The sequence below is a fragment of the Symphalangus syndactylus genome, chromosome 13 (assembly GCF_028878055.3).
Source record: "Symphalangus syndactylus isolate Jambi chromosome 13, NHGRI_mSymSyn1-v2.1_pri, whole genome shotgun sequence".
Taxonomy (NCBI): domain Eukaryota; kingdom Metazoa; phylum Chordata; class Mammalia; order Primates; family Hylobatidae; genus Symphalangus; species Symphalangus syndactylus.
In genome coordinates, this window is record NC_072435.2 from 40,169,679 (window position 1) to 40,191,342 (window position 21,664).

Genomic DNA, 21,664 nt, shown 5'->3' on the forward strand with positions numbered 1-21,664 from the left:
TCGGCCTGGCTCTGCCGCCCAAGTATGCTCGTCAGGCCTTTGCCCACCCAGACTGGGCGCGGGCAGCCCGGGGCTAAGGATTCTCGAGCCTTGGTGGACCACAGGCTCCCGTTGCCCAGCCCAAGGGCCTGGACCGCCTGTGGTCTCCATGGAAACCCGCTAGCCACAGGGGGCGTGACGCCATTGAGACAGACAGAGATATCCACCATTCAGGTCAAAGTTGTCTGGGCTAGGCGAACAAACGGGACTTCCGAGTGGTACGTCCTTAAGGCAGGGCGGGAATACGGCAACCGGCCGCGGGGGCTGTTACTGTCGCTACCAATCAAGAGTCGAGGCGGCTTTGATGGACAGGCATAGCGCGAGTGCGGGCTTTCACCCAACCGGCGGGCCGCTGTCCCGAAAAAGGACCAATGAGGAGGCGGCAGGGGTGGGGCGAAGGGGCCGGTTGCTCCGGAAGTGGAGGGAGGGGGTGAAAATGGCGCCCAGCTCGAAATCGGAGCGGAACAGCGGGGCTGGGAGCGGCGGCGGCGGCCCCGGGGGAGCCGGAGGGAAGCGGGCAGCAGGGCGGCGGCGGGAGCACGTCCTCAGGCAGCTGGAGCGGGTCAAGGTGAGGCCTGGAGCCGGAGTGGGGAGCGCGCCGGAGGGTGGGGAATAGGGACGAGGGAGGCGGAGGGAGGAGGGCGTTCGCGGGGTGAGGGGTTGGGGGCGGGGCCCCAGGGGAGGGGGCTCGGATGCAGGGCCTGGGCGGGGCCCGGGGGAGATGGCTTGGATGGAGGGGGCTCAGTCGGGGGCCTGGAAGCAGGAGGTTGTGTCGGGTGACCGGCAAAGGGGCTGGGATGGAGGGGGTTGGGGGCGGGGCCCCAGGGAGGGGGCTCGGAGGGAGGCGACCCCAGAGGCCGCAGGGAGAATCAGGAGGAAGGGGTCGATTCAGGCTTTTCAAAGCCCTGCTCCCATGGCCCCTCCGTAATGGAACCTTCCCGCCCCCTTTGCAGAGCCCCTGCCGCTGGCTTTGGGCTTCCTCCCCCTGATGTTACTCTCCCTGCCCGAGCCCCGACCACACATGAGCTGGGAGTTCCTGTACCTGGGTGGGCCTCCCCATTGAAAGTGTGGGAGCTCCCTGGATAGGGCTGAGTCTTCCCCCGCAAAGTGAGAGTTACCGAAGCAGGCTCTTTCTCCTCCATCAGACTGTAAACTCCCAGAGCTGGGGGATGATGTCTCTCTCCCCCATCAGTTTGGGAGCTCTGGAGGGCAGAAATGTGGATCTCTTGCAGGTGGGCAGTAACTGGGGCAAGGCTGTGTCTCTGTGGACAGGGACTGCGCCTTCTCCGTGAGGCTAGTAGCTTTGTAAGGACAGTGCTGTGTCTCCCCCTTTTGACTGGGAGCTCCCTGGGCTGGGACAGTCTCCACCCTTAGCCTGGGAGCTCCCTGGGCTTGGCTGTGGTTCCGCCCTTAGCTTGGAAGCTCCTTGGGCAGGGACTGTGTCTCCCCTGTCGGCCTGGGCCTGGCTGGCCGGGCTGTTTTCTCCATCAGACTGAGACCTCCATGTGGACAGGGCTATCTCCCATCAGACAGGGAGCTTCCCAGACAGGACTCGTCCCATCAGATTGGAATGTCTTGAAGGCAGAGCTGTGTCTCCTCAGTCAGCCTGGGTAGCAAGACTGAGGCTGCTCGGATATCCCTGTGCCTGGCTTCTGCCTGTCAGTCCCTGCAGATCCTTCCGTGGTGAAGTTTTGGGGATGAGGGATTCCCTTGGATTCCGGTGGATGGCGGTAGTTAATTGGGAACAGGGAGTTGGGTCATTGGTTAGGCTCACCCTTCTATCTGCCTCGACTGGCCCCCAGCAGGAGGAGCCCCCTTGTTTGAAGGCTGGTGGGTTGGGAACAGATGGGTGCAGGTCAGGACCCTGTCCCAGCCTCCTTAGTAGGATAAATACCTACAGCTTAGGGACAGCCTTCAGGGAGGGAAGCAAGTGGCCCAGCGTGGGACAGGGTGATTGGGGAACTTTCTTGGGGGGTGGTGACGCTGGGCTCAGTCAAGAGGGACCTGAGGCTGAAGAGATGGAACTGGGAAGGTGGCGTGGGTCCCTGGTGGAGATGAAGGCTCAAGCGAGGTCCACCTGGCTTTACTGTCCCCATCTGCCTCAGTTGTTCCCACCTTCCAGAGCTTGGCCTTCTTTTGACCATTATGGTGGGCTGGGCTGGGTTGGGCTGGACCGGGTGAGAGCTGCTCTGCCTCTCTGCCGTGGGTGAGGAGGGTGGGGGCTGCAGATGGTGCCTGAAGTGCCCTGGCCACCCCTTCCCCAGATCAGCGGACAGCTCTCCCCTCGCCTCTTCCGGAAGCTGCCTCCCCGGGTCTGCGTGTCTCTCAAGAACATTGTGGATGAGGACTTCCTCTATGCAGGGTGAGGCTGAGCCCAGGCAAAGGGGGCAGGTGGGTAGGGGTGGTGGGCTTGCCCTGACCTGGCCACTCTGCCCCCTCCACCCCCACAGACACATCTTCCTGGGCTTTTCCAAATGCGGCCGCTACGTCCTCTCCTATACCAGCAGCAGTGGGGACGACGACTTCTCCTTCTACATCTACCATCTGTACTGGTGGGAGTTCAACGTTCACAGCAAGCTCAAGCTGGTAGGGAGACTTCAGCACCAGACTGGCCCTTCAGATGATGTGGTCCGGCAGGTCACAGCACCCTCTGAGCCTCAGGTTCCTTGAGTGTAAAATGATCATCATGTACTCATGGGGTCATCGTCAAGATTCCATGTGTTAGATCCAACCATATGAAATTACCAGGGCCTGGCATGGTAGCTCACACCTGTAATCCCAGCACTTTGGGAGGCCAAGGCGGGAGAATCACTTGATCCCAGGAGTTCAAGATCAGGCTGGGCAACATGGCAAAACCCCGTCTCTACTAAAAATTTTAAAAATTAGCTGGGCATATTGGCGTGTGCCTGTAGTCAGCTCCTCTGGAGGCTGAGGCAGGAGGGTCATCTGAGCCCAGGAGTTTGAGGCTGCAGTGAGCCGTGATCACACCATTGCACTCCAGCCTGGGCAACAGAGTGAGACTCTGTCTCTAAAAAAAACAAAAAAAAAAGAAGGCTGGGTGCAGTGGCTCACGCCTGTAATCCCAGCCCTCTGGGAGGCCAAGGTAGGTGGATCACCTGAGGTCAGGAGTTCAAGACCAGCCTGGCCAACATGGTGAAACCCCATCTCTACTAAAAATACAAAATTAGCCGGGCATGGTGGCACATGTCTGTAATCCCAGCTACTCTGGAGGCTGAGGCAGGAGAATCGCTTAGAACCTGGGAGGTGGAGGTTGCAGTGAGCCGAGATCGAACCACTGCACTCCAGCCTACAGAGTGAGACTCTGTCTCAAAAAAGAAAAAGAAATTACCATTTTTATGGTTCAAAATGGGTAAGTAGCAGCAATTCCATTTGGTTCAACACACCCTATGAAGCTATAGAACATGTTGGCTTAGGCCAGTTAGCTTTATTAGGACCAACCCACCCTGGCTTTAGCCTTGAGCCTTGACTCCTGGAACCCCCCCAGGAGGTGGGTGCTGTTACCTCAGCATACATGTGAACTCAGCTGAAGGGGCTTCAGGGTAGGCTGGGCTTGGAACCAGTGCCTGGCGCAGTCTCCCCCAGGACATTGTTCCCATCGGCTGCAGCCCGCCCTGGCCTGGTCTCCCCCACTGGTGAAAGGAGCCTCCACGGCTGTCCTCAGGCAAGGTGGAGGGGTGTGGCGGGTGCTGTTGGCGTGCTTCTACCTGCCCAGCCCCAGCCCTGATGAGGGACTGCATCCTACAGCTTCGGGGGATCCCCGCAGATTCCCTGATCCGGTGCTGACCCTGAACGTGCCTCGCAGGTCCGGCAGGTTCGGCTATTCCAGGACGAGGAGATCTACAGTGACCTGTACCTGACCGTATGCGAGTGGCCCAGTGACGCCTCTAAGGTCATCGTCTTCGGCTTCAAGTGAGACCAGGCTCCTGGGGGAGCCTTGGCTGGTTGGGGCAGGGGGTGTGCAGTGGGGGCCCCAGGCGCCGACCAGGCCGCTGAGGGTGTGCTGCCCCCAGCACCCGCTCGGCCAACGGCATGCTCATGAACATGATGATGATGAGCGACGAGAACCACCGCGACATCTACGTCAGCACCGTGGCCGTGCCGCCGCCGGGCCGCTGTGCTGCTTGCCAGGATGCCAGCCGGGCCCACCCAGGTGAGGGGGCCGAGGGGGCGAGGGCCCCCTTGGCCCCCTCCCCCCCTGCCCTGGGCTGAGAGTGAGCCGCTGTGGCGTGTGTTGCTGCAGGAGACCCGAATGCGCAGTGCCTACGGCATGGCTTCATGCTGCACACCAAGTACCAGGTGGTCTACCCCTTCCCCACCTTCCAGCCCGCCTTCCAGCTCAAGAAGGACCAGGTGGTGCTGCTCAACACCAGCTACTCCCTGGTGGCCTGTGCCGTCTCCGTCCACTCGGCAGGTAGGCCCTGCGGTCTCGTGGCCACTTGGCAACGCGTGAAGCGGGTCCTCTCCTTACCCCACCACACAGACAAGGGGCCCCAGGCATAGAGAAGTGGGAGCTACTTCCCTAGGTCACACAGCCTGGTCGTGGGAATGCTGCGGTCCAAATGTGGCCACGCCCACCACAGCCCTGCCCACGGGATCTTTCCAGTGGCTGAGATGTCCCACCATGGCTGCCTCCAGCAGCCACTTGGAATGTGGCTCATGTGACTGAGGAACTGAGCTTGTGATACTTTTTTTTTTTTTTTCACTGGAGTCCAGTGGCGCGATCTCGGCTCACTGCAACCTCCCAGGCTCAAGCAATTCTCCTGCCTCAGCCTCCCGAGAAGCTGGGACTACAGGCCTGTGCCATCATACCCAGCTAATCTTTGTGTTTTTAGTAGAGATGGGATTTCACCATGTTGATCAGGCTGGTCTCAAACTCCTGACCTCAAGTGATCCACTCACCTTGGCCTCCCAAAGTGCTGGGATGACAGGCGTGAGCCACCGTGTCTGGCCTGTGATGGATTTAATTGCAGTTGTTTTAAGCTGAAATAGCCACAGGTGGCTAGCTGGACGGGGTAGCGCCCCTTTCTCTTAAGAAGAGAAATGCTAATGTGACATTTCGGGGTGTGGTTAGTGGGCAGGCACTTGCCTTATATGTTTGATATCGGAAAGATGCCAGTGAAAATCACAAGATGTCCCTTGACAGTGACAAATGTCAGGAGGTTGGATCATGCCACCGGCTGGCAGCAACAGGAGGGAGGGGGCCCCGGGGGCCATTTGGCAACAGAATTGTGACTATGACTGACCCAGCTGCCCTGTGCCCGGGTCTCTCCCTCCGGCAGAGTCTCACTGGGTCCGTATGTCCAAGACTGCTGGGGGGAGTTGGGGGCCACCTGAAGAACCCTCCCTGGGGATTGGGGAGTGAGTTAGGAGGTGGCAAGGGGTTGGGGGCATCTGTGGAACACCAATGAAGGCCCCTGCATGTGCATCCATGGAGCATGTGTCAGATGTGTGCACATGTGGGTGAAACACAAGGAATCTATAACTGGAACCACTTCATATAAATTAAAAAGACGCTTTAGGCCAGGCACAGTGGCTCATGCCTGTAATCCCAGCACTTTGGGAGGCTGAGGCAGGTGGATCACATGAGATCAGGGAGTTCAAGACCAGTGTGGCCAACACGGTGAAACCCCGTCTCTAGTAAAAATACAAGAATTAGCTGGGCATGGTGGCACATGCTTGTAATTCTAGCTACTCAGGAGGCTGAGGGAGGAGAATTGCTTGAACCCGGGAGGCGGAGGTTGCAGTGAGCCAAGATTGTGCCAATGTACTCCAGCCTGGGAGAGAGCAAGACTCCATCTCCAAAAAAAAAAAGACGTTTTAATTTTGCAAGAACTCAGATGCAAAGACGTCCATTAAATCCCCATGGAAATGGTTGTCCCTGGGGGTGGTTGGGGAATGGGCAGGATTAAATGTATATAACGCAGCCCACAAATAAGCCAGGGGCCAGGGCACTCTGTCCCCAGACATATCTGGGGCCTTCTGTCCTCACCCCCAATCTATACCAGGGTGAGGTGCTGTCCCTTGCTGAGGCTCGGCTACTCGGTTTTTGGCCATGAACCCCCCAGCTTGCGAGGGTTGACACAGCTCTGCCCTTTTGGCTGTGAGTCCTGTTAGGAACGACCACAGCGGACGATTAGCTCTGTGCCAGCCCAGGGAAAGGGCGTGGTCATCAGTGGGAGCTGCTGACACAGAGAGGTGCTTTCTTCCTTGGCCGTTGTCACCGTCTGTTCCCCGCGCTGTTGTGGAAGGGCTGTCACGGTGGTGGAGGGGAGCCCGGACTTGATTTATCTCAGATGTGACCTTGGGCAAGTTCATCCCTGAGCTGCATTCTGGGGGATGTGGCCCCTCTCTAGGGGTTGCTTGTAGGGGGCTTGGAGGAAACCTGGGTTGGGGCCCATCCACAGGGCTGCTCAGTGAATATGCTGGGGTTCTCCATGTGTTCCCCACATTCCTTGGGGGAGTCGTCTCTAGGCAGGCAGAGACAGAGGCCCCGATTGAATGAAGTGTGCCCGCAGCGGTCTGGCTTGTGTCAGGAAGGACCGAGGGCTTTGCCTTAGGTCTTCCATATCAGAGAAATGCCAGTGAAAATCACAAGATGTCCCTTGACAGAGTGGCAGATGTTAGGAGCCTGGATGCCACTGTAGTGAACACTCTACACTGTAGAGTGTCGGCTCCCTCAGGGCAGGGTTCTGTCTGCCTGGTTCACTCCTGTGTCCTCAGTGTGGGGCACTCAGCAGACAGCTTAAGAAAGGGGTTTGCATGAACGTCTGCACGCATGAATGCATGGTGTGCATGCACAGAAAGGTCTTTCCCCTTCTGGGTGTTTCAAACTGATCTCAGCATAGCCAAGTCTCCTAGAAGTGTCTCCTTAAGGTGGGTTTCTGAAAACCCCTGTGGACACTGAGCGAGGCTGGGAGCACCCCAGACTGACACTTCTCCACCCCTATCTCTTCTTAGGTGACAGGAGTTTCTGCCAAATCCTGTATGACCACAGCACCTGCCCCCCGGCACCTGCCAGCCCCCCTGAACCCCAGAGCCCAGAGCTGCCCCCTGCCCTCCTCAGCTTCTGCCCTGAGGCGGCCCCAGCCCGTTCCTCTGGGTCTCCCGAGCCCTCGCCCGCCATTGCCAAAGCCAAGGAGTTTGTGGCTGACATCTTCCGCCGGGCCAAAGAGGCCAAGGGCGGGGCCCCTGAGGAAGCCCGGCCTGCCCTGTGCCCAGGACCCTCTGGCAGCCGCTGCCGTGCGCACTCTGAGCCCCTAGCCCTGTGTGGAGAGGCGGCATCCCGGGACAGCCCCCCTGCCTCGGAGGCGCCTGCCCCCGAGCCTGGCTACGTCAACTACACCAAGCTGTACTATGTGCTGGAGTCCGGAGAGGGGACGGAGCCGGAGGATGGTGAGCGGGGGACAGGCATGTGGCGGGGCCTGGGATGGGGAGACCAACCCAGACGGGGCCCCTGGCCTCCGTCCACCCCACCCCCACTTCCTGCCTCCCCAGAGTTCGAGGACGACAAGATCTCCCTGCCCTTCGTGGTGACTGATCTTCGTGGCCGCAACCTGCGGCCCATGCGGGAGCGGACTGCTGTCCAGGTGGGTGTGGGTGGTGGGCGGGCCACAGACAGTCCCGGGGAGCTGCTGGGGGGCAGTTGGCACCGTCCTCTGCGCCTACCCACTCACCCGCAGGGCCAGTACCTGACAGTGGAGCAGCTCACGCTAGACTTCGAATATGTTATCAATGAGGTCATCCGCCACGACGCTACTTGGGGCCACCAGTTCTGTTCTTTCAGCGACTATGACATCGTCATTCTAGAGGTGGGCCCAGGGTGGGCACGGTGGGCCCAGGGCCTCCTGCACTCTGGGGTCGCCCTCAGCAGTTGGCATCGTCCACCCCCACCCCCAGGTCTGCCCAGAAACCAATCAGGTCCTCATCAACATTGGCTTGCTGCTCCTGGCCTTCCCGTCCCCCACTGAGGAGGGCCAGCTCCGGTGAGCGCGGGGATCCTGCCCTCTCTGTCCACTAGGGGGGCCACTGGCAGACACTTCAGGGTGGGGGCGTGGGGACGTGAGAAGGCTCTCCATGTGCCACAACCTGGCTGGGCCCCTCCATAGCTGCTCCAAAGACAAAAGGCCTTCAGGGTAGCCTGGGGCCTGGTTCAGGAGCCCGGCTGTCCCAGCGTTTGTCCTGTGTCCCTCTCCACTGTAGACCAAAGACCTATCACACCAGCCTCAAGGTGGCATGGGACCTCAACACAGGGATCTTCGAGACAGTCAGTGTAGGCGACCTGACTGAGGTCAAAGGGCAGACCAGGTGAGGCAGGGCTGGGGGGCAGGGTCGGGGGCGGCCAAGGCGATGAGAGCCACTCACCCCCTGGCCCCCACAGCGGCAGTGTCTGGAGCTCCTACCGCAAGAGCTGCGTGGACATGGTCATGAAGTGGCTGGTGCCCGAGAGCAGCGGCCGCTACGTCAACAGGATGACCAATGAGGCGCTGCACAAAGGTGAGGCTCAGTGACCCCATGATGGTCAGGGTCTCCAGGGACACTTGTCCTCACCCAGGAGCTGATTCCTGAGCGCTGATGAAAGGGGTGGGAAGGCTGGTGAGGAGAGGGCGGCCCAGGCCAGGCCCAGCTCAGCAGCCCTGAAAGTGTGGGGCCTAGGAGCCTCCCACCAGTCATGGCCTGGCTGGTCACTCATTCACGCTACAGACATTTATTGGGTAGTTGCAGGCTAGAGGCGGAGGGCAACTCAGCAAGGTCCCTGCCTTCTGGAACCTTCTGGGCCAGAAGCAAGTCAGGTGGAGGGTGTGGCCGCAGGGCCAGGCAGGCAGGGGCTCTATGCTTTGCCCCCACCTGTCCCTGTAGGGTGCTCCCTGAAGGTTCTGGCGGACAGCGAGCGATACACGTGGATCGTGCTGTGAGGGCCGGGCCGCCCCGGACACTGACTCCAACTACCTCCGTGGCCTGGGACCGGCCGCCTCCCTGGGGTGGCCTCTTCCTGGCCGGCTGGCCCACCGACTGATGACCGGCACTAGTGTTAGGCTGCGGAACGGGGCTGGGCAGGGCAGTCTCTGTTGGCCTGAGGGTCTGGACGCTTTTTATTTATGCCTATTTAAGTTGGGAAGGGGCAGAGAGAGGGCGCCCCCTGCCCCACCAGCCTGAGTGCCCCGCCTTCACCCCGAGCTGGGCATGGGCCTGGCCCCTCGTGCATTTGCCCCTTTCCTCGGCTACAGCTGTGGACATTGCCCTCGGGGAGGTTGAATGGACCCCATTCCCCCTGCCCTGCCCGCCCCCAGCCTCCCCACCCAGGCCGGCAACCTGGCCATCCCCACTCCATTCTTCATGTAATAAATGTTTTAATTTCTGAACCTCATTGAGGTCCTGTCACTGCAGCTTGGGGCCTAGCTGGAGCCCCGGCCCCAAGGCCCCCACCAAGGCCCGGCGAGTCAGCAGTAGGCAAATATCACAGCGGAATTTATTGTTTTAAGAAAGACTACAAAAAGGTAGAAAACAGCTCGGCACACTAGACTACCACACACGTGTGGACACTTTCACCGCCGGGAGAGGGAGCCCCGTGGGCATGGGTACTGGGCAGGGCCGCCCCAAAAGCTATAGCACGCGGAGCACACAAAATAGTGATTTTTATACAATAGGTCAGATTTCCATTTTTTTTTTTCTTTTTCTTGCCATAAACATCTATCTCACAGGCTGAAAACACTGAGAAAACTGGAACAGATAAGGCCATGATGGTTGGAAAAAAACCCAACAAGTTACCAACTCCGCTTGGGCGGCGCTCACGAATCGCACAATAGTCATGGGGTGGGGGGGTCGCACGGCACGGAGGAGAAGCACGGTCTCCGGGAAGATAGGGGCACAGAAAAGGTTCCATTACAAACCAGCGGCGGAGGGCGGGGGCGCGGGGGCTGGGGTCTGTGGGCACTCCCCGGCCCCGTGGCCCGCTGCTCTTTGGAAGCTGGAGGCCGTGCCCCCTGCCGCCCTCCCCACAGCCGGGCCGGGCAGTGCTCCCTTCTTGGGCTTGGGGGCAAGGGAAGGCCCAGCGCTGGAGAAGATGCGACACCCACGGCTTTAATTGCACTTAATACCAAGAAGGGGAAGCAGTGGGGTTGCTGAGGGTAGGGGGTCCCAGGGCTGCTGCTGACAGTGGGGAGTCCCCAGGTGACGCCCACCTGCGCCGGCCCGGGGCTCAGGGCTGGGCCCAGGACAGGCTGTGCAAAGCCAGCGAGCTGAATAAGTTAACAGTTCCGCACGGGAGGGGGCCTGCCTGCCTGCCCCCTGGGGTGGTGGGAGGACGGGGCTGGGGAGAAGATGCTGCGGCCTGGGAGGGGGGCGGCCAAGGGGCCGAGCTGGATGCCCCGCGGGGCACCTGGGCACGCGGCGGGTTCCTTAAGGCACGTTTTTTGTGTCAGAGTTTGCAGCTGCGGCTCCGCCCAGCCCACTGATTGTGCCCGCCCCATAAGGGAGGAGGGCCGCGGCCTCCCCCTCCCTGCCCTGGCTGAGGCTGGAGCAGTGACCACGAAGCCACAGAAGCTGTGAGGGACCCTGGCGTGGAGGGGTGGCGGGGGCGGGTGGGGCGGGGAGGCCAAGGGCTTAGCTGGAGGGCAGCGCCTGCACGAAGAGGCCGCGCGCGTCAGTCCGCGCCAGCTTGGCCGGCGGCTCCAGGGTCTCTGGGCCCAGCGCAGGTGACTCGCCGCCAGCCGCCAGTGAGATGTCCTGCGGCAGCTCGTCCTCGCTCTCCTCCTCCTCTTCCTCCTCCTCGTCTGGGACACAGGGACCAAGTCCGGCTCGGGGCGGGGTGGCAACGCCCCCGGCTTCCTCCTCCTCCCGAGCCCCTCCGTTGTCCGCCACCCCCGGGACCCGCGCCCTGGGTGGGAACGCGCCTCGCCTACCTTTGTCGGGGTCCAGGGGGTTCAGGGAGGTGGCCAGATTGGCGAACTGGAGGAAGAAGAGAAGAAAATGGGTGAGGGTCCCGCCGCCAGGCGCCCCGCCCGCGCGCCCAGTGGCCTGCCGCGCGCACCTCGCCCATGACGGCGATGGGGGTCTCGCCCTTGGCCTGGGCTACGCGGTGCTCGATCAGGTAGTACATGTACTCGTCGTAGAGCAGCCGGATGAGGTGGAAGGAACCGAAGCTGGCGGCGCTGCGCAGGGTCAGGTCCCGGATCACCATGGAGCTGGGGATGCCGACGGAGAGGAGACCGTCAGGCCCCTTCCAGCCCGACCCCCTCTCCTCCTCCCCGCTACGATGAGCCCGGGCCTCGCGCCAGCCCAGCGACTCAGGCTGGATCCCGCACAGCCTTCCCGGGGCATGAGCCCAGGGCCCTAGCCCGCCCGCCCTGCCTGCAGGCTCGGGTCGTTGTAGAAGAGCACCTGAGACCCCCAGGGACGCGGGGCCTTCCCTGGTGCCGCCCGGGCCCGATCCCGCCGCACGCGCACCTGTAGAAGGACCACTTGAGGAGGAAGAGCTTGGCGGCCTTGGGGAAGCCGGCGCTGCCCTGGTAGGGCTTGAGCACCTGGCTCACCACGCCGTCCAGCCAGGCCGCCCACTGCTCCAGCGAGTTCTGCTGCTGCAGCGTCACCTTGAAGTCCTGCTCCAGCCGCTGCACCACGCGATCCTCGCAGCGGCACACCCACGAGGCCTGCTCCTGGGGCACAGCGGGTGGGCGGGCGCCCGGGGCTCAGCCGCCATCACCCCTGCCTGGCCCGCCCCGCCCCGTTAGGCTGCCCCTCATTCGCCCGCCCCGCCCCGCCGCGCGCTCACCTGTACGTTGGCGAAGTCCACGCGGTTGAGGTCGCTCAGCATCTGGTTGATCTGTGCGGTGTTCTGCAGCACAGCGCGTGCCGCCTGCGCCAGGTGGTTGAGCGACGTGTAGCGCCGCAGTGTCTGCGCAAAGGCGCCGGCCGCGGCCACCTGCGTGCAGGGATTGAGGGGCTTGCTGCTTCCGAGGAACCGCAGCCCGCCAGCCCTGGCCCCACCCCGCTGCAACCTCCCTAAGCCTGTTTCCTTTTTCCTAAAAAAGGAGGGATGTACCTCGCTACTTTTGTTGGGACACAGAAGGATCGGGACCTTCAAACTTTGGGTGTCCACTCACATGCGCCCCCCCAAAATCCAATTTATTGTGTTCTGACCAGGGCACAATATTTTTTTTAATTTATTTTTATTTTTTAAAATAACAATTGAGACAGGGTCTCGCCATGTTGCCCAGACTAGTCTCGAACTTCTGGCTTCAAGTGATCCTCCTGCCTTTGCCTCCCAAAATGTTGGGAGTGAGCCACCGTGCCAGGAAAGGCGTTTTTTTTTTTTTTTAAAGAAAGAACACAATAGATAATATGGAGGGCACTGCACAGAAAGGGCAAACACTGCTTTGATAAACATGTTTCATTTTCTTTTTCTTTTTTTTGTTTGACACTGAATCTCACTCTATCCAGGCTAAAGTGCAGTGGCGCGATCTCGGCTCACTGCATCCTCTGCCTCGTGGGTTCAAGCGATTCTCGTGCCTCAGCCTCCTGGGTAGCTGGGATCATAGGCGCACCCCACCACGCCAGGCTAATTTTTGTATTTTTAGCAGAGACAAGGTTTCACCATGTTGGCCAGGCTGGTCTTGAACTCCTGACCTCAAGTGATCCGCCCGCCTCGGCCTCCCAAAGTGCTGGGATTACAGGCAAAAGCCACTGCGCCCTGCCTCATTTTCTTTCGTACCCTGCAATCTCAGCTCTGGGAGAGGACTGGGGTTTTGTCCATCTTGTTCATTGCTGTCTACTGAGAAGGAGGTTGTGTGAATACATGAATACACGAGTCTTGCTGGTTCTTCTGAAGGGTTTGCTCCTGAATCTGGCATCTACTGTCTCCACAGGCCCCAGTCCCTGCCCTGGGCCAAGCAGTGGTTTTTTTGTTTTGTTTTGTTTTTGTTTGTTTTTTTCCAACCACATCCCATCAAATTCCTCACATCTAAGTAGTCAGCTAATGGGCATCTTTTGATGAAAAAGGCAAGTATTATGTTTCCTTATAGATGTTGTTGCCTTTCTTAAAAAGTTTTACCTGTTTCTGCACACCTGAAGCACTTTCTAGCAAGGCTGTCTAAAGGGAACTACTGTACATTTGCAGTTGGTTTTTATTTTTGAAAGATGCTGTGTTGAGTACAGTAACACCACAAAGGGGGTTGCATTTCAGAAGTGGGTGCCTCAGGACACTGGTTTATAAAGACAATGCCCAGGGTGCTCCCTGAGGCAGAGAAGGTCTCCCCTTCCCCCAAGGGCATCATCCCTGGAACGGGCGTGGGGACAAATCTTACTGCCCCTGGGGAGCAGAGGAGACGGAGGCCTAAGCCCCCAAGATAAGAGAAAGGGACCCCCTCACACCCTCACCTTCACCCGCAGCATCTCCTCGGGGATGTTGACCATGGCGTGGGTGAGCCAGCTCTCCAGGCTCTTGGCAAAGTTCCGGATCGCTTGGGTCAAGGCACCTGTGGGCAGTGGCGGGGGCGGGGGGCCGGTCAGGGCAGGGCAGGTGTATGTGGGGCAGGGGATGCTGAGCAGGCCGAGCACTCACTGGGGATGGGCCGCAGCACATCGGGAATGAGGATTTCCACCAGGCCCTGGTACAGCACGTTGTCACAGTGCTTGGTCCATTGGAGCACGGGCTCGAACTTGGAGAGGAGCACCAGGATGGCTTTGGGCAGTCGCTTCTCAGCCTCGTCATGCCTGCGGGCACCCACCCAACCCCAGGTCACTGGGGCACTCTATGGTCCTGCCCCCATTGTCAGAAGGGAACAGGTAGCCCCTGTCCCTGACCCAGGGTCACTGGGGTACTCTGTGGTTCTACCCCCAGCGTCAGAAGGCACAGGTACCCCCTTGCCCCCACTCCAGGGTCAGTGGGGCACTCTATGGTCCTGTCCCAAGTGCCAGAAAGGCACAGATATACCTTGCCCCCAACCCAGGGTCACTGGGGCACTCTGTGGCCCTGCCCCCAGCATCAGAAGGGCACGGGTACCCCCGTCCCAGGTAAGTACCCCCTGCGTCCCGAAGATCCCCAGGGTCTGGTTGGCACAGGCCCGAGGCGTGGGACGGGATCCTATGCCTTACCCTGCATACAGGGGTCAAACAGATTCCAGAACCTGCCACTCCAGGGAGAAGATGGTGCCCTGCCCCACGCCTGGGCTTAGTCAGGCACGCCACCCCCGACTCTGAGTGTCGGGTGGCTATACACACACACTCCACACAGCCAAGGACACATGCACCCCACAAACTGCAGGGGACAAGCAGGTGCCCCAACCCTGGGCGTCAAAATCACCTGGGGGTCACGCCCTCCTCCCCCCCCCTCTCCCACAGTCACCGGGCAGTACTCACACGGCCAGCGGCGGCGCCTCGCTGGGCTGGCTGAGGTTGTACCTCCAGAAGGTCTTCCACAGCGTCTCCACCAGGGTGAACTGCAGGTTCACCATGACGTCGACAATGGCCTGTGGCAGAGGCGGATGCTCAGGGAGGCTGGGGGGCAGCGTGGCCCTCCCATGCCCGTGGCCGCATCCCCGTCCACTTGCCTGCCCACCTGGCCGCCCTACCTCACAGTGTTCCCGGTACAGGACCTGGAAGGCTTTGATGTCCCCAGGCCCGACGCCCTCAGGCAGCACCTTGCCCTGGAGGTCGAGCTCTGTGAAGTCAGGGAGGCTCCGAGAGGCATCTGGGGGACCGGGGGGAACCATGAAGTCCTTCATCCCCCTTGCCTGCCCACCCTGGGGTCCTACTGAGTTGTCCCTTTCCCATCAGACTGGGGTCCCCCATGTGCCGGTGAGACAATGCTCAGCGGGGCGAGCGCCTGGCCCGGGCCCAGGACGGGCCCAGGAGTGAGGGCCCACACTCCTCTGGCAGAGAGGACATGAGAGTCTTGTGCCAGCCCCACCTGTCTGCTGAGTGGCAGCACTGCACCAGCCCTCAGGACGTGGGCCTCTGAGTCCCGGCTGCAACACAGTACCCACCTGGCCAGGGAATGGGTAGGCCCCCAGGGCACAGTCAGGACCACAGGACACTGCCCTGAGCCTGAGCACCCCAGGTTGGGGCTAGCCATGGACAGTCGCCCTGGGGATGCCCCTCGACTCTGCCAGAAGTATCGTTCCCCACCCTCCCCTATGTCCCCAGACACGGATGGGACAAATGGGATGTCCCAGCCTCCAGGGCAGGTGGGGAAATGAGCTCCCACGTGCTCAGGATCGAGGATGTGTGGCTGCACTGTGGGTTCCAAGGGTTTGCTTGTTTACTTAGCATCCTTTGGCCCTGTTTTCATGGATTGTTGTTTACTTTGTCTTTTTTTTTTATTTAAGAGATGGGGTCTTGCTATGTTGCCCAGGCTGGTCTCCAACTCCTGGACTCAAGCAATTCCTCCCACCTCGGCCTCCCAAAGTGCTGGGATTACACAGGTGAGCCACTGCACCCGGCCTTATTTATTTTCCTGAGACGGAGTCTCACTCACTGTGTCACCCAGGCTGCAGTGCAATGGCGTGATCTTGACTCATTGCAACCTCCGCCTCCTGGGTTCAAGCAATTCTCCTGCCTCAGCCTCCTGAGTAGCTGGGATTACAGGCACCCGCCACCACACCCGGCTAATTTTGGTATTTTTAGTAGAGATGGGGATTCACCATGTTGACTAGGCTGGTCTCGAACTCTTGACCTCAAGTGATTCCTCCAGCCTTGGCCTCCCAAAGTGCTGGGATTACAGACATGAACCACTGCACCAGGCCTTACTTTTAGAAACACTGGGTACACGCCTGCCTTCTTGGCGAGTGAGTGGTCCTAGCCCGTGGACACCATGGCTGTGGGATGGCTGGATGAGAAAGCGAGTGGGCCTCACAGGACTCACGAGGGAAGAGGACCTGCCGTCACATCTCCAACGAGTAACCATGTCCAACTGGGTGGGATTTGAAATCTCATGTATGCCGGGCATGGTGGCTCACGCCTGTAATCTCAGAACTTTGGGAGGCTAAGGCGGGAGGATCACTTCAGGTCAGGAGTTTGAGACCAGCCTGGCCAATATGGTGAAACACCATCTCTCCTAAAATTACTAAAATTAGCTGGGTGTGGTGGCACATGCCTGTAATTCTAGCTACTCAGGAGTCTGAGGCAGGAGAGTCACTTGAACCCAGGAGGCGGAGGTTGCAGTGAGCCAGGATGGTGCCACTGCACTCCAGACTGGACAACAGAGAATCTGTCTCAAAAAAATAAACAAATACAAAAATAAAGAAAATCTCATGTAGTATAAAGGGGATTCACTGGGAAGCTCAGAACCCCCAAGAAATGCTTTGCACTGAAAGAAATGAGAATCTACTTTGAAGAAAGATTCTGGGAACAGAACTGTCACTGTGGACAGAGACTGTGATGTCTCCCCCACCCCCTGCAGGTCCTCGGGCATTTCTCACCAAGCCCTCTCCAGCTCAGAGGCTGCCTGCCGCCATCTGGCTTTGGGAACCGTCTGCACGGGGCAGGAGGGCGATGGTTGGGGAAACACAGGCCAGGGAGCTCTCACCCAAAAACTGCTGGTACTGCTGCACCTGGGCGCTGATGTCCGACAGCCCCGTGCTCGGCTGCTGCCCCACCGCCACACCGTTGGTCATGCCTTCCATCTTCTGGATGGGCTTGAGCCTGCAGTAGAATGGGCAAGTGGGCCGGCTGCTGGGGGCCGGCCTGTGTGCCCTTCCCCGCCTGCCCTGCCCTGCCCTGGGTCCGGCCCTGCCCTCCTACCTCTGCTTCTGCGAGAAGGGCTGGCCCCGCATGGCCATGTGCTGCTGGTCCTCCATCAGCCGCAGCAGGGGTGAGCTGGCCTTGATGCGCAGGCCGTAGTAGTGGTACTTGGAGTTGCCCCTGGGAGGGAGGTGGAGGGGATGGGCTGGGCTGGGGGTCTGCCGGCTGGCCGGCCATGGAGTGCCTCACAGCACACCCGTCTCCTCTGTTAGGAGAATGGATGGAGAGACGCCTGCCCTGCAGAGCCAGGGGTGCTGCACTGAGGAGGCACAGGGGCTGTGGGTGTCAGGAGAGATCCAGTAGTTTGCCCAAGATTATGTATAAATGAATGGCTGAATGGCTGAATGAGGTGACGCTGAAGCTGGGAACGGGAACCGAGACGTGAGTGGGGGTGAGCCACGGGGGTTGCAAAGGAGAGGAAGAGAGGGGTGGGTTCGTGGGATGGCTTCTTGTTCCTTCCCGCATGAATTCACTGACTCACAGGCCCTGATGAAGCATTGACTAGGTACAACCCCGGGTCATCAAGGTACGAGCATTGCAGACGGACCACAACAACTGAAATAAGTCGCGTAAAAGGCACGCGTGGGCCGGACACGGTGGCTCATGCCTATAATCCTAGCACTTTGGGAGGCCAAGGCAGGTGGATCACTTGAGGACAGGAGTTCAAGACCAGCCTGGCCAACATAGCAAAACCCTGTCTCTACTAAAAGTATTTTTTAAAAATTAGCTGGGCGCGGTGGCACATGCTTGTAGTCCCAAGCTACTCAAGAGGCTGAGGCATGAGAATGGCTTGAACCCGTGAGGCGGAGGTTGCAGTGAGCCGAGATTGAGCCACTGCACTCCAGCCTGGGCCACAGAGTGAGACTCTGTCTCCAAAAAAAAAAAAAACAAAAAACAAAAAACAAAAACAAAAACAAAAAAAAGCACATGTGAGGGTGCTCAATGCTAAATAGAAAAATAAAATAAAGCAGGGTTGGGGGTGTCGGGCAGGGGAGAGGGGGAGGCTGCGGTTTTAGTTGAGGCAGTCAGGGGACGTGCAAGTAAGGAGGGGTGAGAAGCACATGCGGTGGAAGGCACCGCCAGTGCAAAGGCCTGGGGTGGGAGTGAGCGGGGCTGTTGAGGAGGCTGGCGGAGGCAGGCAGGGCTGGGCTGGACTAGACTGCCTAAGATGACTCGGAGTGGGGGTGGGCCTTGGCATGCCCGCCAATTCCCCAGGGGCTGCTGGAGTAGACGGACGGCCCTACCTGGTGCCCAGACGGCGGGTTCGCAGGCCCATGAAGACGGAGCGGATGAGCTTGCCAAAGGAGGCGGCGTTGACGGGCTCCAGCTTCTGCTCCTGGCAGTGCAGCAGGTAGTGGCAGTAGAGGGTGCTCCGTGGCAGACTCACGCCCTCAGCCGTCTCATAGTTGTCCAGGAGCCACTGGACCTGGGGCCGGAGGGAGATGGGAGAGCACCAGTCAGAGGTGCTTCCGTCATCTGTGAGTGCTGAGGCTGAGTGCCCCATATCGACTTCCAGCTGGGATCCTGACAGCCACACCCACATAAGTTAGCACATCCTACTGCCATCCTCCCCAGGAACTATGTCCCACAGAACTCTCTAGAACTGTACTGTCCAATACAGTTGCCTTGTGCAGCTAAATACATTAAAGGCTGGGCACGGCTCACCCCTTTAGTTCCAGCACTTTGAGAGGCTAAGGTGGGAGGATCACTTGAGTCCAGCCCGGGCAACATAAGGAGACCCTGTCTCTACCAACGAATTTTTTTAAAAATTAGCTAATGTCATGGTGCACACCTGCAGTCCCAGCTATTTGGGAGGGTAAGGCAAGAGGATCCCTTCAGCTCAGAAGTTCAAGGCTGCAGTGGGCTATGGTCGAGCCACTGTACTCCAGCCTGGATAGCAGTGAGACCTTGTCTCAAAAAAAAAAAAAAAAAAAAAAAAAAAATTAGCAGGGCGCGGTGGCTCATGCTTGTAATCTCAGCACTTTAGAAGGCCAAGGCAGGTGGGTGGATCACGAGATCAGGAGATTGAGACCAGCCTGGTCAATATTGTGAAACCCTGTCTCTACTAAAAATACAAAAATTAGCTGGGATTGGTGGTCTGCGCCTGTAGTCCCAGCTGCTTGGGAGGCTGAGTCAGGAGAATCATTTGAACCCAGGAGGCAGAGGTTACAGGGAAGCAGAGGTTGCAGTGAGCCAAGATCGCACCACTGCACTCCAACCTGTGTGACAGCAAGATTCCTTCTAAAAAAAAAAAAAAATTATATGAATTTATGCAGAGTGAAAAAAATCAAATTTCCAAGCTAGGAGTGGTGGCTCACACCTGTAATCCCAGCACTTTCGGAGGCCGAGGCAGGTGGATCACTTGAAGTCAGAAGTTAAAGAGACCAGCCTGGCCAACATGGTGAAACCCTGTCTCTATTAAAAATACAAAAATTAGCCAGGTGCGGTGGTGGGCACCTGTCATCCCAGCTACTCAAGAGGCTGAGGCACAAAAATTGCTTGAACCTGGGAGGTGGGAAGGTTACACTGAACTGAGATTGCACCACTGCACTCCAGTCTGGGTGACAAGAGCAAAACTCCATCTCCAAAAAAGAAAAAAAAAGACTAGAATAGACTAGAAGCCAGGCTACATCAGGACCATGAGGGACCACCAGGACCACCAGCACTGACCCACCCCACAATCGCACAAATGTCGAAGGGCCCGGTAGGGGTTGGAATCCAGGGCTGCCTCAGGGACTTCACACAACCACTTCTAGGCACAGGGAGGTTCCAGCACCAGCCTTCCTGATGGTGGAAGAACCCTGTTCAGGAAGCTCCCCATGGCAGTGCTGGCTTCTCTCTGCCCTCATTATCTATTCTCTATCATCAATTTTAATCAGAATAGATGGCTGGGAGGATCGCCTGAGGCCAGGATTTCGAGACCAGCCTAGGCAACAAAGTGAGATCCTGTCTCTACAAAAAAAATTTTTAAAAATCGGTCAGGCGTGGTGGCTCACGTCTGTAATCCCAGCACTTTGGGAGGCCAAGGAGGGTGGATCATGAAGTCAGGAGATCGAGACCATCCTGGCCAACATGGTGAAACCCTGTCTCTACTAAAAATACAAAAATTAGCTGAGCGTGGTGGCGGGCGCCTATAGTCCCAGCTACTCGGGAGGCTCGGGCAGGAGAATCACTTGAACCCAGAAGGTGGAGGTTGCAGTGAGCCGAGATCGTGCCACTGCACTTCAGCCTGGCGACAGAGCGAGACTCCATCTTAAACAAACAAAAAAAATTAGCCGGACATAGTGGGGCACACCTGTAGTCCCAGCTACTTGCAAGGGTAAGCTGGGAGGATCACTTGAGCCTGGGAGTTTGAGGCTGCACTGAGCTATGATTACAGCACTGTGCTTCAGCCTGGAAGACAGAACAAAACCCTGTCTCAAAAAAAAAAAAAAAAAAAAGAATAGATAACACTTTTTTTTTTTTTTTGAGACAGAATCTTACTCTGTCTCCCAGGCTTGAGTGCAGTGGCGCAGTCTCCGCTCACTGCAACCACCTCCCAGGTTCAAGCAATTCTTGTGCCTCACCCTCCTGAGTAGCTTGGATTTCAGGTGCATACCACCATGCCCAGCTAATTTTTATATTTTTAGTGTAGATGGAGTTTCACTATGTTGGTCGGGCTGGTCTTGAACTCCTGACCTCAGGTGATCCACCCACTTCGGTCTCCCAAAGTCCTGGGATTACAGGTGTGAGCCACAGCGCCCAGCCAACAACAGGCAACACTTCTGTAGTATTAAGAACTTCATGCATATCAGCTGAGGCCCAGAGAGGCTGAGTAATTTATCTGAGGCCACACAGCATTCAATCCCAGGACATCTGCATATGTACTCTTCATTGGGGGCCACACAGGCTCCTGCTAACGGTGGTTGGTAACCACCGTCATGGACTGGGCTTCTAGTGCCCACCACCCACCACTGCCTGCCTCCTCTGGGGCCCGCGTTGCGGCACTTACCGTGGCTGGCGAGGCACGGGTGGTGTGAGAGTAAGACTGGCTGGCGCTGCCCAGCATGTAGCCGCCTTGGATCACGTAGGTGCCTGCTCCGCTGCCGCCGCCTCCGGTGCTGCCACTGCCACCCCCGCCACCGCCTCCCCCGCCGCCGCCGCCACCACCACTGCCACCACCTCCGCTGCTGTTACTGGCCCCAGCCCCAGTGCTGGTGGAGCTGGCGACGACCTGGCTGCCGGACACGTACATGGGCATGGAGCCACTGCTGGCCACTGCCTGGGAGGTGGCGGGGGTGCTGACCTGGGCGGCCGTGCCCGCGGCCTCGTAGTAGCTGGTGCTTGCCGTCTGTGTGTACAGCGGTGTCTCGGGGTAGGAGTAGGTGCTGGAACGGCTGGGAAAGAGGCAAAGCCGGGGGAGAGTTAGGGGGATGAGAACTGCGGGGCCAAGGGGCATGACTGTGCAGGAAGGGGGGTCCCAGGAGGGGACTGGGGAAGCAGCAGCACCCCTGCAGCAAGGAGCAGATCCTAGCATTCACCTACAACGGACTGGATACCATCCTGAGTGCCCGATGGGCAGTGTTTCATATAATCATCAAAGCAGCCAGTCAGTCCTCTGGCATCAGAGTCACCTTCCCCACTTTGGAAATTAGGAAATTGAGATAGAAGGGTGAGGGAACTCAGCCGGGCATGGTGGCTCCTGCCTGTAATCCCAGCACTTTGGGAAGCAGAGGCAGGAGGATCGTTGAAGGCCAGGAGTTCAAGACTAGCCTGGGCCACATAGTGAAAACCCATCTCTACAAAAAATATAAAGATTAGCCAGGCGTGGTGGTGCACACCTGCAATCCCAGCTACTTGGGAGGCTGAGGCAGGAGTTGAGTCCAGGAGT

The 21,664-nt window shown here is 58.7% G+C and overlaps 2 protein-coding genes across 14 annotated transcripts in view; one reads left to right on the forward strand and one right to left on the reverse strand.

Annotated features, from left to right (window-relative positions):
* Positions 1–437: 437 nt before the first annotated feature.
* DCAF15 (DDB1 and CUL4 associated factor 15) lies at positions 438–9,419 on the forward strand. 9 transcript variants are annotated; one of them, XM_055238154.2, is made up of 13 exons: positions 438–607; positions 2,304–2,401; positions 2,490–2,625; positions 3,863–3,969; positions 4,071–4,210; positions 4,301–4,471; positions 7,018–7,452; positions 7,555–7,646; positions 7,740–7,868; positions 7,957–8,042; positions 8,260–8,364; positions 8,438–8,553; positions 8,917–9,419. In XM_055238154.2, exons 1-13 carry the CDS (start codon positions 476–478, stop codon positions 8,970–8,972), a joined length of 1,803 nt encoding a protein of 600 aa, XP_055094129.1. In that variant the 5' UTR covers positions 438–475; the 3' UTR covers positions 8,973–9,419. The 9 variants fall into 9 exon arrangements, with proteins under 9 accessions (XP_055094129.1, XP_055094132.1, XP_055094131.1 ...); XM_055238157.2 differs by having other exon boundaries at positions 443–607; positions 8,444–8,553; XM_055238156.2 differs by having other exon boundaries at positions 443–607; positions 7,746–7,868.
* Positions 9,420–9,514: 95 nt separating this feature from the next.
* RFX1 (regulatory factor X1) overlaps positions 9,515–21,664 on the reverse strand; it is a 47,615-nt gene continuing 35,465 nt past the window's right edge. For all 5 annotated transcript variants that reach the window (XM_055238131.2, XM_055238134.2, XM_055238132.2 and 2 more), the window contains 13 exons: positions 20,786–21,170; positions 18,039–18,220; positions 16,795–16,914; positions 16,580–16,695; positions 14,625–14,743; positions 14,413–14,522; positions 13,616–13,767; positions 13,432–13,529; positions 11,828–11,977; positions 11,503–11,711; positions 11,087–11,240; positions 10,959–11,004; positions 9,515–10,829 (listed from right to left, as the gene is read on the reverse strand). In XM_055238131.2, the coding sequence (XP_055094106.1) occupies positions 10,660–10,829; positions 10,959–11,004; positions 11,087–11,240; positions 11,503–11,711; positions 11,828–11,977; positions 13,432–13,529; positions 13,616–13,767; positions 14,413–14,522; positions 14,625–14,743; positions 16,580–16,695; positions 16,795–16,914; positions 18,039–18,220; positions 20,786–21,170 (2,011 nt within the window). In that variant the 3' untranslated portion in view covers positions 9,515–10,659. The remainder of the gene's footprint in view (positions 10,830–10,958; positions 11,005–11,086; positions 11,241–11,502; positions 11,712–11,827; positions 11,978–13,431; positions 13,530–13,615; positions 13,768–14,412; positions 14,523–14,624; positions 14,744–16,579; positions 16,696–16,794; positions 16,915–18,038; positions 18,221–20,785; positions 21,171–21,664) is intronic.

Excerpts from the sequence above, each read along its gene's own strand:
- DCAF15 (XM_055238154.2), top strand. The coding sequence starts at position 476 with ATGGCGCCCAGCTCGAAATCGGAGCGGAACAGCGGGGCTGGGAGCGGC. Across the intron at positions 2,402-2,489 it reads GAGGACTTCCTCTATGCAGG|ACACATCTTCCTGGGCTTTT; the intron begins GTGAGGCTGAGC and ends CCACCCCCACAG. Across the intron at positions 2,626-3,862 it reads TTCACAGCAAGCTCAAGCTG|GTCCGGCAGGTTCGGCTATT; the intron begins GTAGGGAGACTT and ends CGTGCCTCGCAG.